This window comes from Choloepus didactylus, chromosome 12 (genome assembly GCF_015220235.1).
Source record: "Choloepus didactylus isolate mChoDid1 chromosome 12, mChoDid1.pri, whole genome shotgun sequence".
NCBI classification, from domain to species: domain Eukaryota; kingdom Metazoa; phylum Chordata; class Mammalia; order Pilosa; family Megalonychidae; genus Choloepus; species Choloepus didactylus.
Genome location: NC_051318.1, coordinates 38,248,016 through 38,261,320, shown reverse-complemented (window position 1 = coordinate 38,261,320; position 13,305 = coordinate 38,248,016). Strand labels below are relative to the sequence as shown.

The 13,305-nt window shown below is 40.6% G+C and overlaps 1 protein-coding gene across 1 annotated transcript in view; it reads right to left on the bottom strand.

Annotated features, from left to right (window-relative positions):
- STK24 (serine/threonine kinase 24) overlaps positions 1–13,305 on the bottom strand; it is a 147,797-nt gene that overhangs the window by 18,137 nt on the left and 116,355 nt on the right. Inside the window, 3 exon segments of the mRNA XM_037800492.1 lie at positions 6,766–6,889; positions 9,728–9,873; positions 12,659–12,844. Coding sequence (XP_037656420.1) covers positions 6,766–6,889; positions 9,728–9,873; positions 12,659–12,844 — 456 coding nt within the window.

Genomic DNA, 13,305 nt, shown 5'->3' with positions numbered 1-13,305 from the left:
CTAGCTAGGGGCTTGTCAATCTTGTTGATCTTCTCAAAGAACCAACTTTTGGTGATATTTATCCTTTCTATTGTTTTTTTGTTCTCTATGTCATTTATTTCTGCTTTAATCCTTGTTATTTCTTTTCTTGTACTTGGTTTAGGATTGGTTTGCTGTTCATTTTCTAGCTTCTTCAGTTGATCCATTAGTTCTTTGATTTTGGCTCTTTCTTCCTTTTTAATATATGCGTTTAGTGCTATAAATTTCCCCCTTAGCACTGCTTTTGCTGCATCCCATAGGTTTTGGTATGTTGTGTTCTCATTTTCATTCGTCTCTATATATTTAGCAATTTCTCTTGCTATTTCTTCTTTAACCCACTGATTGTTTAGGAGTGTGTTGTTTAACCTCCAGGTATTTGTGAATTTTCTAAGTCTCTGATGGTTATTGACTTCTAATTGTATTCCATTGTGGTCAGAGAATGTGCTTTGAATAATTTCAATCTTTTTAAATTTATTGAGGCTCGTTTTATGTCCCAGCATATGATCTATTCTGGAGAAAGTTCCGTGAGCACTAGAAAAGTATGTGTATCCTGGTGATTTGGGATGTAATGTCCTGTAGATGTCTGTTAAATCTAATTCATTTATCAGATTGTTTAGGTTTTCAATTTCCTTATTGGTCTTCTGTCTGGTTGATCTATCTATAGGAGAGAGTGATGTGTTGAAGTCTCCCACAATTATTGTGGAAACATCAATTGCTTCCTTTAGTTTTGCCAGTGTTTCTCTCATGTATTTTGTGGCACCTTGATTGGGTGCATAGACATTTACGATTGTTATTTCTTCTTGCTGAATTGCCCCTTTTATTAGTATGTAGTGGCCTTCTTTGTCTCTCAAAACATCCCTGCATTTGAAGTCTATTTTATCTGAGATTAATATTGCTACACCTGCTTTCTTTTGGCTGTAGCTTGCATGAAATATTTTTTTCCATCCTTTCACTTTCAGTTTCTTTGTGTCCCTGTGTCTAAGATGAGTCTCTTGTATGCAACATATTGATGGTTCATTTTTTTTGATCCATTCTGCGAATCTATATCTTTTAATTGGGGAGTTTAATCCATTTACATTCAACGTTAAAACCGTGAAGGCATTTCTTGAATCGGCCATCTTATCCTTTGGATTATGTTTGCCATATTTTTCCCTCTCTCTATTAATATCCTTTATTGTACCCATACCGAATCTCTTTAGTACTGAACCTTTCTCCAAGTCTCTCTGTCCTGTCTTTGTTTCTCTGTCTGTAGGGCTCCCTTTAGTATCTCCAGTAGGGCAGGTCTCTTGTTAGCAAATTCTCTCAGCATTTCTTTGTCTGTGAAAAATTTAAGCTCTCCCTCAAATTTGAAGGAGAGCTTTGCTGGATAAAGTATTCTTGGCTGGAAATTCCTCTCACTCAGAATTTTAAATATATCGTGCCACTGCCTTCTTGCCTCCATGGTGGCTGCTGAGTAGTCACTACTTAGTCTTATGCTGTTTCCTTTGTATGTGGTGAATTGCTTTTCTCTTGCTGCTTTCAGAACTTGCTCCTTCTCTTCTATGTTTGACAGTGTGATCAGTATATGTCTCGGAGTGGGTTTTTTTGGATTTATTCTATTTGGAGTTCGCTGAGCATTTATGATTTGTGTATTTATGTTGTTTAGAAGATTTGGGAAGTTTTCCCCAACAATTTCTTTGAATACTCTTCCTAGACCTTTACCCTTTTCTTCCCCTTCTGGGACACCAATGAGTCTTATATTCGGACGTTTCATATTATCTATCATATCCCTGAGGTCCATTTCGAGTTTTTCAATTTTTTTTCCCCATTCTTTCTTTTATGCTTTCATTTTCCATTCTGTCATCTTCCAGGTCACTGATTCGTTGTTCAACTTCCTCTAGTCTTGTACTATGAGTGTCCAGAATCTTTTTAATTTGGTCAACAGTTTCTTTAATTTCCATAAGATCATCCATTTTTTTATTTAGTCTTGCAATGTCTTCTTTATGCTCTTCTAGGGTCTTCTTGATTTCCTTCATATCCCATACTATGGTCTCATTGTTCATCTTTAGTTCTTTGAGTAGCTGCTCTAGGTGCTGTGTCTCTTCTGGTCTTTTGATTTGGGTGCTTGGGCTTGGGTTATCCATATCGTCTGGTTTTTTCATATGCTTTATAATTTTCTGTTGTTTTTGGCCTCGTGGCATTTGCTGAACTTGATAGGGTTCTTTTAGGGTTTGTAGACCAGTTGAAGTCCTTATCTCTAATTTATCAGATCTACAGCTTCGTGGAGTACACTTTCTCTAACTAACCAGCAGGTGGCGTCCACGAGCCACCTGTTCTCCACAAGCCAGATCTCCCCTGCTTAGCCTTTTTGGTGAGTGGGGGAGTGAGTCTTGTGGGGCCCAATTGGTGTACCAAGCTTGCGTGTGTAGTTGGTGTTGCCTGCCCTGTATGTGGGGCGTGATTCTGGGCAGTCGGGGAGGGGGGGTGGCCCTAACAATCAAATCTCCCTGATGATCCTAGAGTTTTAAAGCTGCTGCAATAGTCTAATCCTTCAGTTCAGTCCTGCCACAGTTTGTCTCTGCCACTGACCCACAAGTCTTTGGTATTGGCGTATGGCTCCTGAGACTTGCAAGTGGGCCCCTCTTCCAGGCTGTGCACCCCGGGTCCTCTGTTGAGGGATGACTGTGCTATGTCACAGGTGAGTGCCGTCCCCCCAGGGCAGTTCTGGGCTGCTGGGCTGTGTTGGGAGGCTCCCAGTCTGCTCAAATGATGGCTGAATGGGGCTCTGTTAATTCACACTGCTCCCCCTTCCCAGCTCTGGGACATTCAGCTGAGGTTGCAGGGAAGGCTAATGTCCACACCCAGTTTTGTGGTGTGTGCCTGTTATTTGAAGCACTTCCGTCACACTGGGTTGTCTGGGGCAGCTCTGGGCTATGGGGCTGGCGATGGGCAGGAGTGTTTCCTGTCCACCAGGATGGTGGCTGTGAGCGGACACCCCCCTTTTCTTGGGAAGTTGTGTTGTTTAGTGAATTTTCTCAGCCACTGGATTATTGCCTTTTGTCTCAGAGCTCTCTTAGTTCTGCTCTTGACTTGACGTGCCCAAATTTCAATTCTTTGAAGCTTTCTGTATTGAGCTTCTTAGAGTAATTGTTTTAGAAAAAGCAAAAAGGATTTAAAAAAAAAAAAAAAAAAAAAAAAAAAAACGGCCCTCCTCAGAGATCTAATGGGTTATTGAAATGCTAATAGACAAAGCAACCAGGGCCATTAAGGAAAGGTGCCCAGGGCAGAGAGATCAGCCTTGCTTCGGGATTTGCATATGCACCTCAAGGCCTGATCTCCGCCCTTCCCCTTTCTGTGTTCACCAGAACTCCAAAAATCCTCTGCTTTTATTTTGGAGTTTTTCGTGTTGTTTTTTTTCTATGCCTGTCTCCTCTCTGCTGGGCTGGCTGCTCTCAGAGTCTCTGGTGTCTGGTCTCAGTCTATCTATGGTTGGAGTTTGAATCAGTAGAATGAGTTTCCGATAAGAGCAGCCACTGCAATTCTCCCTTCTCCTTCCCGGAGCTGACAGCCCCTCCTCCCCCGGGACTGAGCCTGGCAGGGAGGGGCGCGGGTCCCCTGGCCGCAAAAACTTACAGATTTCGCTGATCTCAGCAGTTCCACGTTTTCATGAGTGTTGTATGAAGTATGCCCAAAGACAGATTGCTCTGTGGTGTCCAGTCCACGCAGTTCCTGGCTTTTTACCTACTTTCCTGGAGGAGTAACTAAAACATACAGCTCACCAGTCTGCCATCTTGCCCCGCCTTTTTCCATCCTTTAACTTTCTACCTACTTACATCTTTGAATTAAAGTCTCTTGAAAACAGCATATAGTTGGGTCATGCTTTTTATCCATTCTCTCTCTGCCATCTGACTGGTGACTTCATTTATATTCAAAGTAAACAGTGATAATGCAGGATTTTCTTCTGCCATTTTGCTATTTAATCTTTGTACATCATATACCTTTTTGTCCTTCCATTCTTCTGTTAAATTTGGTTTTATCATATTGAGTCCCTTCTCATTCCTTTCTGATATATTTTTTTCATATATTTGCCTTGTGGTTACCATAGGGTAAAAATTTAACATCCTAAATATATAACAATCATATGTGATCAGATACCAACTTGACTTCTTATACCCCTCCATCCCACCTTTTATTGTACTTGCTACAAATTATATCTTTGTACATTTCCTATTTGTCTTGTATTCTTTTGTTGCACACTGAATATGTTAACTCTGGGATTCACTTCCTGAGATGTCTGTTTCTGGCATTTGTATCCAGCTAATGATAGTAAAGAGATTTTTTTTTTTTTTTTTTTTTTTTTTTTTGTGTCAGAAGCTAACAAAACCAAGCAAGTCTATGCAAAAAAGCAAACAAAAACAAAAACTTTTGCAGTCTATGCAAATTGACTTTGCATTGGCTGGTGTTCTCCTTACAGTTCACTCCTCTTATCAAACAGCAAAAGTGAATGCAAAATACTGGGTCCTCCCCATTTTCTCTGGGTCTGTGTCTTTTTCCTGGGCTTGTGCTAGTGGCTTTTGGAGCTCCCCTGATTACAGGCATTCGTCCCCTCTGCTCCCCAAAAACAGACCTTCTCCGTCTCCCAAGCCTTCCACTCAAGAATTAAAGGAGATAAGCCTTTGACCCAGGCCACCCAACTCAATTGCTCCTAATTCTGCTTTTGCTGTGTTAAGCTGCTTTTTCCGGGACAGCAAAATCTGAGAAGTGGTGCATGCCAGAGAGGAGCTTCGTAAGTCAATCTTTCCCAGTCAGAACATTGTCAGGGACCCACAATGGAGCACAAGCTAGCTCCAAATTGCCCTGAGAAGGGATGAGAGAGGGTCCAGGAAGGGCTCCAGGAGCTTCTCCCATGGCTCCCAAAACTATACTTTCTTGACTTGGCACCTGCCCAGCAGGTCCACCTTTGTCTGCAGCAGATTAGAGCTATGGCTGCCCTCAGAGCCAGGCCCCTGGTGACCTGAAGGAGCTAATCAAAAGCAGTGATCAGTAATTGGGCCATATACCCCTGGATCTTGGGGAACTAGGTCTTTATGTCCTACCCTAGCACCAGAATGCTATACCAAGTGAAAACCTTTTTAAAATCCTTAAACAAAATCCAAATAAAATATTATGGTGCCTTATATGAGTTTTCTCAATAAGCAAAACAGACATGGTCCTATACATGAAACTTCAGTCTCTTCCCCATCCCCCCCACCCTGACCCATTACATGTCCAAGTGTTAAGAAATTCCGATTCTCAGCAGGGTTAAAGAGGGCAGAATTTAGCAGTATAAATGGTGACGCTAAGCTTACTTCTAATTATGCCTAAGAGTCACCCCAGAGAACCTCTTTTGTTGCTAGATGTGGCCTCTCTTTCCAAGCCAACTCTGCAAATAAACACTAACCTCCCCCCACATGGGACATGACTCCCAGGGATGAACCTGACCCTGGCATTGTGGGGTTGAAAATGCCTTCTTGACCAAATAGGGAAAAAGAAATGGAAGAAAATAAAGTTTCAGTGGCTAAGAGATTTCAAATAGCATCAAAAGATCATGCTGGAGGTTACTCTTATGCAAGCTTCAGCCAGATGTTGCAAATTGCCCCAGTATGCCAAAACCCAAACAACAGCATTCCTGAAAACCCTAAAGAAAACCCTGGGCTCTATGTAAGACTCTATAAAAGTTTTACTTAGTAAGTTTATATTTTCAGAAACTTATGACCTCCAGATTGTTCCTATGCCAGATAAGCCCTGAAACCCAGAGGTATCTATATCTCCAAAAACATAAACCAGTTTCATTTCCTACCCCATAAGGCCAATACTCCTTTCCAGCATGAAGAAGTTAAAATAGTCAATGCCCAAATATCCCTGAAAATTGAGAGAATGATCAAATGAGAGGGAGGAGGTGTAACTGAGAAATTAGGATTTAACAAACGATTATGACTACTGACTCATTATATAGTTATTTCTTTTTGGTTCCTAGTGTATTAGAATAGCCAGAAGGAAATACCTGAAACTGCTGAACTGTAATCCAGGAGCCTTGATCTCTGATAACGATTGTATAACTATGTAGCTTTTATCTCAAGACCCTGTGATTGTAAAAATTTTGTGACTGACACTCCCTTTAACCACTGTATGGGCAGATGAGTAAAACAATGACATTCATGAAAAAAAAAAAAACATACATATATATATATGTATATATACATATATATAAAAAATAGGTCGGGAATATCAAGAACAAATACCCCTATGTAAACTATGGACAACAGTTATAGTACTACTTTAATAATCTTTCATCAGTTGTAACAAATGGAACTGTTAAAAATAGAATTACAAAAAAAGTGCTATCAATTGTAACAAATTTTCCACACCAATGCAACTGTTGGTGATGGGGTAGTGTAGGGAATCCTGTATTTTATGCGTGATTGTTCTGTAAACCCACAGCTTCTCTAATAAAAAAAAGAAAAAAAAAGAAAAAAGAATTTTAAAAAAATAGAATTTAGCAGTATAGAATTGACCAAAGACCAAACTATCAGGTCTGAATCTTTGGGTAATCAGACAAAACAATCTCTGGATTTGTCAATCCCCTAACAGCAAAATTAAACAAAAGGATGAGGACAACCCAGCACACTCACAAAGCAAGCTTTACAAAAAAGTCATTTTAAAATCTGGTTGACTGATAACAAGTGCTTCCATCTCAGTTTTCAGCTGTTCTAGTAAAAGCAAACGTACCTTATTTCTTTCTAAATCTGATGGCTGAAGAGCTCCATTCTCAAGATTCTTTGGATCTTTTTCTCGGATTGTGAAGATCCAGTCCCCAGAGTCAGTGCCTCCGGATGCTTGGCCATCTGTCTCCCTTTAAACAGAAATCCAGGTGAGTTCCATCAACAGCACACACCAGAGTTGGGGGCCTGAGACTGGGGAAGCAGGCTGATGGCAGCTGTAAATTTAGAGCACCAACCCCAACTGGGCACTCGATGCTACCCATCAGTCCTGACACACTGCTCTCTTCAACACTCACCTCCACTCTCCACAACTACTTCCAATCTTCTCAATTCCCCACAAGCCACACACCATCCCATCCGTCTTCCATTTTGAAAAAAGGACCCTGCCTCCTACCTCACAGAGAAAAGAGAGACCTTCAGGATGTGGTTCCTGTAACTTCCCGCTCCCAGACCCACAAATGTGCCAGGCTGCGTCCACACCCATCCTTCCCTCCTACTGAAATGGACAGAGGCATCTCTTCTGTGGAGCGATCCCTCCATCTCTGCTGACAGTCCCCTGCTCAGCCATACTTCAACTTTTCTCCCCTTTGGCTCCTTGCTATCAACATTTAAACTTGCTTTCCTTTCTCTCATCTCAAGAGGAAAAACAATCCTCCCTCAATCCAGCCTCTCCTGCAGCAACAGCCCTGACCCTCTCAGTCACATTTCTTGGATATGTTGTCTATATTCCCTGCCTCTGTTCTTTACCTTCCACTCACCCCAGAACTTACTCCATCCTGGTTTCTGCCACCCTGTGTCCCTCCAACTGCTATCACTAAGGTCACCAAAACTCAGCACATCACTAGATGAGTCTATTGTTCAGTCTTTATTCTACAAATGATCCTGCTGATTATCCCCCTCCTTCTCTAAAGAGCCTCCCTAACTCCTAAGGCCACACCTGTGCTTGGATGGCCTGGCCACAACTTCTCAGTCTCTCTCACAGATTCTGCTTGATCCCTGATGCTGTGCTCCCTAGTGTTTGGGTCTAAGCCTCGGGCTCTTCTCACTCTTCTTATACACTCTGAATGGCACCATACATTCTCATAGCTCCAATTACTATTTATCTAGTGGTGACTCCTAAATTTATATCATTTGCCTAGATGTATCACCTCAACTCCAAACCTCTGTATGCAGCTCTGGACTGGTCATTGCCTCTTTAAACATCCTGGAAGCAACTCCAAACTCAACTTGCCCAACACTGGAATCATCCTCCTTTACCCCAACCTCCTTTCCAGTACTGTCATCTCAATAAATAGCACCATCACCTACCAAGTTTCTGAAGCCTAAATTTCTTCATCTCCTTATCCAAATGCATCACTATGTCTTAAATATCTCTCAAATTTGTTCAATTTTGTATCATCACTGCTACCATCCTAATTCAAGACCTCATCAATTTTCAACTTCATTACCTCAACAACTTCCCAGATTAGTGCTTCTCAATTCTGACTGCACAAAGGAATCACCCTGCAACCTTTAAAATACACTTTGGGTCCAGTTCCCAGAATTCTGATTTAAATTGGCCTGGCATGTAGACCTGGGTTGTGGTCAGTTTTAACCTCTGTGAAAACAGATGAGGGATTACAGATTTGTAACACTTCAATATACAACACTTCGCTGATTACATCCTTTCTTCTTTCATTCTGGAACTGTAAGTTAAGCCTTCCATACCCATGAGGTATTTAAATTGCTCCTATACCCAATTCACCTCTTTAGCTAATGGAACTCCTTGAAATCAGCTTTTATTAAGTAACTTTCTAGTAAGGAGCTTTTACAACTACAAGCATGTAACAGAACATAGAGTCCCAAAAATATACATTTAAGTTCTTTAAAAAAGTATATTTAAAGTAATTCTATCATCAGTATTTCAGACCAGAAAGTAAAATGGGGAAAAAAAAAAGAGAACCCAGGTCAACATCTGTGTGCATGGTTTTCTATCACACGGTTTTTACTCAGATAGGTTCCATTCACAACATCAAGACAGTGAAAGACTCCCGAATAGCCCCATGTGGTCTCTATCACAAGAATCACATCAACATGGACTATCCACTGCCAAACACTCACAAAATAATTAAAAGCAACATTTCCTGCTCCGTGAACATTCCATTTTCGGATCTCTTAAAGGCTGGACAGTTAGTAGAAGGAACCATTTAAAATTTGTTCATTTGGCACAATTTTAGCTATCAGCCCATGGAAACCCCACAAAAGAGCAAGCCAAATAAGGATGTACATTCACACATGCAGGTATATAAGACCTGCCAATCATATGGAAGAAGTAGACAGAAACTCAAATACCCTGGAAAAAGTACAAAACCCACAAGACGGCATCCTCTATTAATAAATGCTTCTTACTGAACATAGAGGGAATATGTCAGCTATAACCAGCCATACTTTACTCACAGGGTGCCCTCTATTTGAAAAGAAAAGTCACTCAGAATATTTAGAATCAAGCCAGAGCTACTTGTGAGAATGCAAGAAGATTTTTGTAAGTAAGATTTTCTCTACGTCCTTGAACATGGCCAATTATACACTCATGTGGAGATATCACTTTGAATTTTAGAAAACCATATCATACTCCCCTTCCCCTTTAAAAATGCCTAATGCCCAGTCCATCCCTTTCTCAGAGCACTGTGATAGCGTGGAAGCCTTTTCCTCTGCTCCAGCCCTCTTTCAAATCATAATTTAAGGCTTCATGTGGTTAGAACCTCAAAAGTACATCTTATAAATTCAACTCTCTCCCTTAGTGTGGGCTGAAAGAAATGTCTGTATATTGAACAAACCTTTCTTCTACAAGGAAACTAGTACATGCCATAATTAGACCTCCTTCAGAATAGGAAATATTTTCCAAATAGAGGAACTAATTAACACACACACACACACACACACAACACACACACACACCACCCCACTCAAAAGGGGTATGTGAAACTTACGTATCTGAATCTTCAGAGCTGGAGTCATCGTGGCTCTGCTCGGCTTTCCATCTCTTGTACCTATCAATGAGCTCAGTCAAGTAAGATGTTTTCTTTGCATTTCGTATTATAAACTTGTGCTTCAATAACTCCTTAGCAGTGGGTCTCTGGAAAACAAACAAACCAAAAAGACCAAGATGAGATGAAGTTCACCACCATATACTTGATTCTACTCCAAAGGGCAGATTTCTGCCTCAAAATATCGAAAAATCACATTGACACAAAAGAACCGAGTTCTACTTTAAAGTGTTTTTCTTTCCCTATTTACACAGAGTTTGGCACCTGTGATTGGGACTAGGTATACAGTGGTGAACATGACATTTATTATCTAGTGGGGATCCTTAACTTTTGCAAGTAACAATTCAAAGAGAGCTAGAGAACTTCCCCCAGAAAAATTATTTACATGGAGTATTTTGCATAGAATTTCACCAGGACCATTCAAGAGAGCCAGAACTTACCTCCCAGTTTTACAAAACACTTTATTACAAATTCTGGCAAGAGAGGGAATATATGCTCTGTGTTAATTTGTTACCTTTTTACATGTATGTTTGGCCCTTCAAAATTAAAGAAAATAAAATAAATACAATAACTCAAATTCATCTAAAAGAAATAAGGAACAGGTAGAAACCTTTTCTTGGATGCTGAAAGAACGCCTGAACTTCCTTAGGGATCAATTTAGAAATGCTGGTTCCCTGGGTCTGTAGCTTCCCTTGTGGTTAGGAGGTAAGGGTTTCCTTCATGCCATGGACTCCAGACGGCCACAGCCAAACACTGCACTGCTCTGCCCTTGAAGACGGCAAACCCAATTACACCGAGCAGGCTTATCAAGGAAGCAGAAACAGCCCAAATTGGAATAGGCAGCAGGAACGCAAAAACAATGAGTAAGACTGAGTCCCCACTTACTCTAAACTACTAAAAGCTTTGTTAACAAGAATTAGGTATGTTTCTCAGGTTCAGGTAAAAACCCGGGTCTCATCAGGTATTTCTCACTGGCTTTCCACGTGAAACTCAAATATCTCTGACGTGGTCATGGTTTCAGCTTCTTACCCTTCTCTTCATACATTCGGGGTCAGGGTACGGGTGGAGATGTATGTGCTGCACAGGTGAACAGATATGAGAAATGTTTGTAATCGGAAGATGTGCACATCAAACTGTGCACATGCACGTGTGCATCTTCTAGGGTGTTGGTGTGTTGTGGTAGGAACAAACATCGTGATATAGAATTCACAGAATCGTGGACATGTAGAACATTATCCACCCTGCCTCCAACCTGATGTTTGATAAATTAATAAAACACTGAATTGGTGAGCTCGGGCTGCGTCACCTGTAGGTACTTAGAAAACGTTGTGCCCCCCATTTAATTCCTTTATCAGACCTGGCAACCACATTAGAAAACGATGGAGCTCTTATAAAACTATTCATCCATTTTAATATGAGAGTTTGCCTTACAGCTAACTCTGCTGGAAAATGCAGAAACAGAACAGGGATATATGGTGCTATATGTTATACCAACATACATAGAGAACCTTCAAGGAAATGTCTAAATTTGGAGAGAAATTAGGCTAAAGCTATGTAGTCATTACTGGTTTGCCAGAGTCAAACATAAAAAGAAAAAAAAGAGAGAGAAAATAAGACAGGAGAAGGCAAGGTGGGGCAATTTATTACTTTATTTGCTTTTACTTTCCTAAGACATGTCAACTGGAAACCAAAAACATTTACTTTAAAAACATATTTAGCCATTATTTTTCAGGCTAGTATTTGCCATTATAAAAAACAGCTTAAGAGGTGATAGCCTAACCTTCCTTCAAGTTATTAAAAATTTAAGAGTCCACATATATTAAGGAGAATATTCTTCAAACTCAACAAGGTACAATACACAAGAAAATCTAAAAGGAAATAAGTCAATTTTTAATCTTTAAAAGACAAAATAACAAAAACATGTTTGGCTTCAAAGAAATCAGTCATACTGATTTAAAAAAAGAAAACTAATAGGAACCGTATGAAGGCAGCTGTAATAGCAGAACCCTGCCCATTCCTCCAAACTGAACACGTGTATCATTTTTCTGAAAAGATGGGATGTAAGAATTAAGAACATTATTCTTTATAGATTTTTTTAAATGTATATGCCTGAATCCAAGTATATATATTTTTTGCTTGCAATATTAAGGACCCTAGAAAAACAGAAAATACAGGCACTTTCATGCATTCACATGCCTGTTGAATATACTCACCTAAGAAAAGACTAAGTTCCAAGGATTCAGGTTTTGAAGAACAACAAGAATTTAAGAGGTTCCTTGAGAAAATGTACAAGTGTGATTTGTTGCAGTGAACCTGAGCTCCTTTTGACCTTTGGAGCAAGCTGTGCCCTTTCTCTGCCCCCATCCCCTAACAGAAAACACTAGTGCTGGCACTGGAAATGAGATGCCCTCTCTGGGGTACCCATCAACAAAACGAAGAGGTCTGCTGCACGGCCCATGGAAGAGCTGCAGTCGCCCAGAGCTGAGAGAAGACTTCAGCGAAACACTGATGATGGCGTCTTCTTCATTTAAAGCTCAGGCTAAGCTTAGCAAAGGCTAAGCTGCAAACATAGTTTTCTACAGTTGTAGTTTCTTGGGGGCAAGAAGCAGGACTAAACTGTGTGCAGGACTTGATGGGCCACCCATGCCACAATCCCCATCGTCATTTACTGCCTTCCCAGAAACATCTTTACCATGGCCAACAACAGCATCAAGAAAATATCCTCACAGCTAAGCCTAACTCCCTTACTTTCTCAAGTATTTGACTTTTCTTGTCCCAAGTTTCCTGGTGACTAAAGAAAATACAGTAAGATGTTTCTAAACAAAGTCAAACCACACATAAAGAGATGCCCATTTTTATCCTTGTTAAACTTACAAAGCTTGGCTCCTTATTCAAACAGGCCTCCACAAACTCCTTGAGGGGTTTGCTATAGTTTCCTTCCAATGTTGGTGGGTTGTTCTTTGGAATGAGGAATAAAACCTTCATGGGATGCAGCTCAGAGTGAGGTGGCTCCCCTTTTGCAAGTTCTATAGCTGTTATGCCCAGGGACCAGATGTCTGCCTGCAAAAACCAAAACCATCTTTGAGACACCAAGCAGGAATAAATTCAGATAAATATACTTCTTAGAAAAAGAACGGATGATAAGGTCAATGTTTCCAAGGTTTGAAAAAGAACTATTTTTAACTGATAATAAAGAAGATAAACTCTTGCCATGATTTCAAAACAGACAATGCAGAGAAGAAAATTTGAACTGTAAAGCATCTTCTGCCACTATACTGAGAATGGCTTTTATGATTATTCCTACTTTATTCACTGTTGGGTGGGTGAGGTGACCACTGTGAAGTCCCTGAAGTCAATAGGATAACTGAAAATGAGCAAAAAGGACACATCAGGAGTGGGGATCTGCTTGCGAGGGCCCCCATCCAGCACCGTGCACTGGCCCTAGACTGAGAGCAGCGCTGCTCTCAGAGACTTGGGCTGAAACTCTGACTCTAGTCGTGGGACATGAGACAAAACACCTA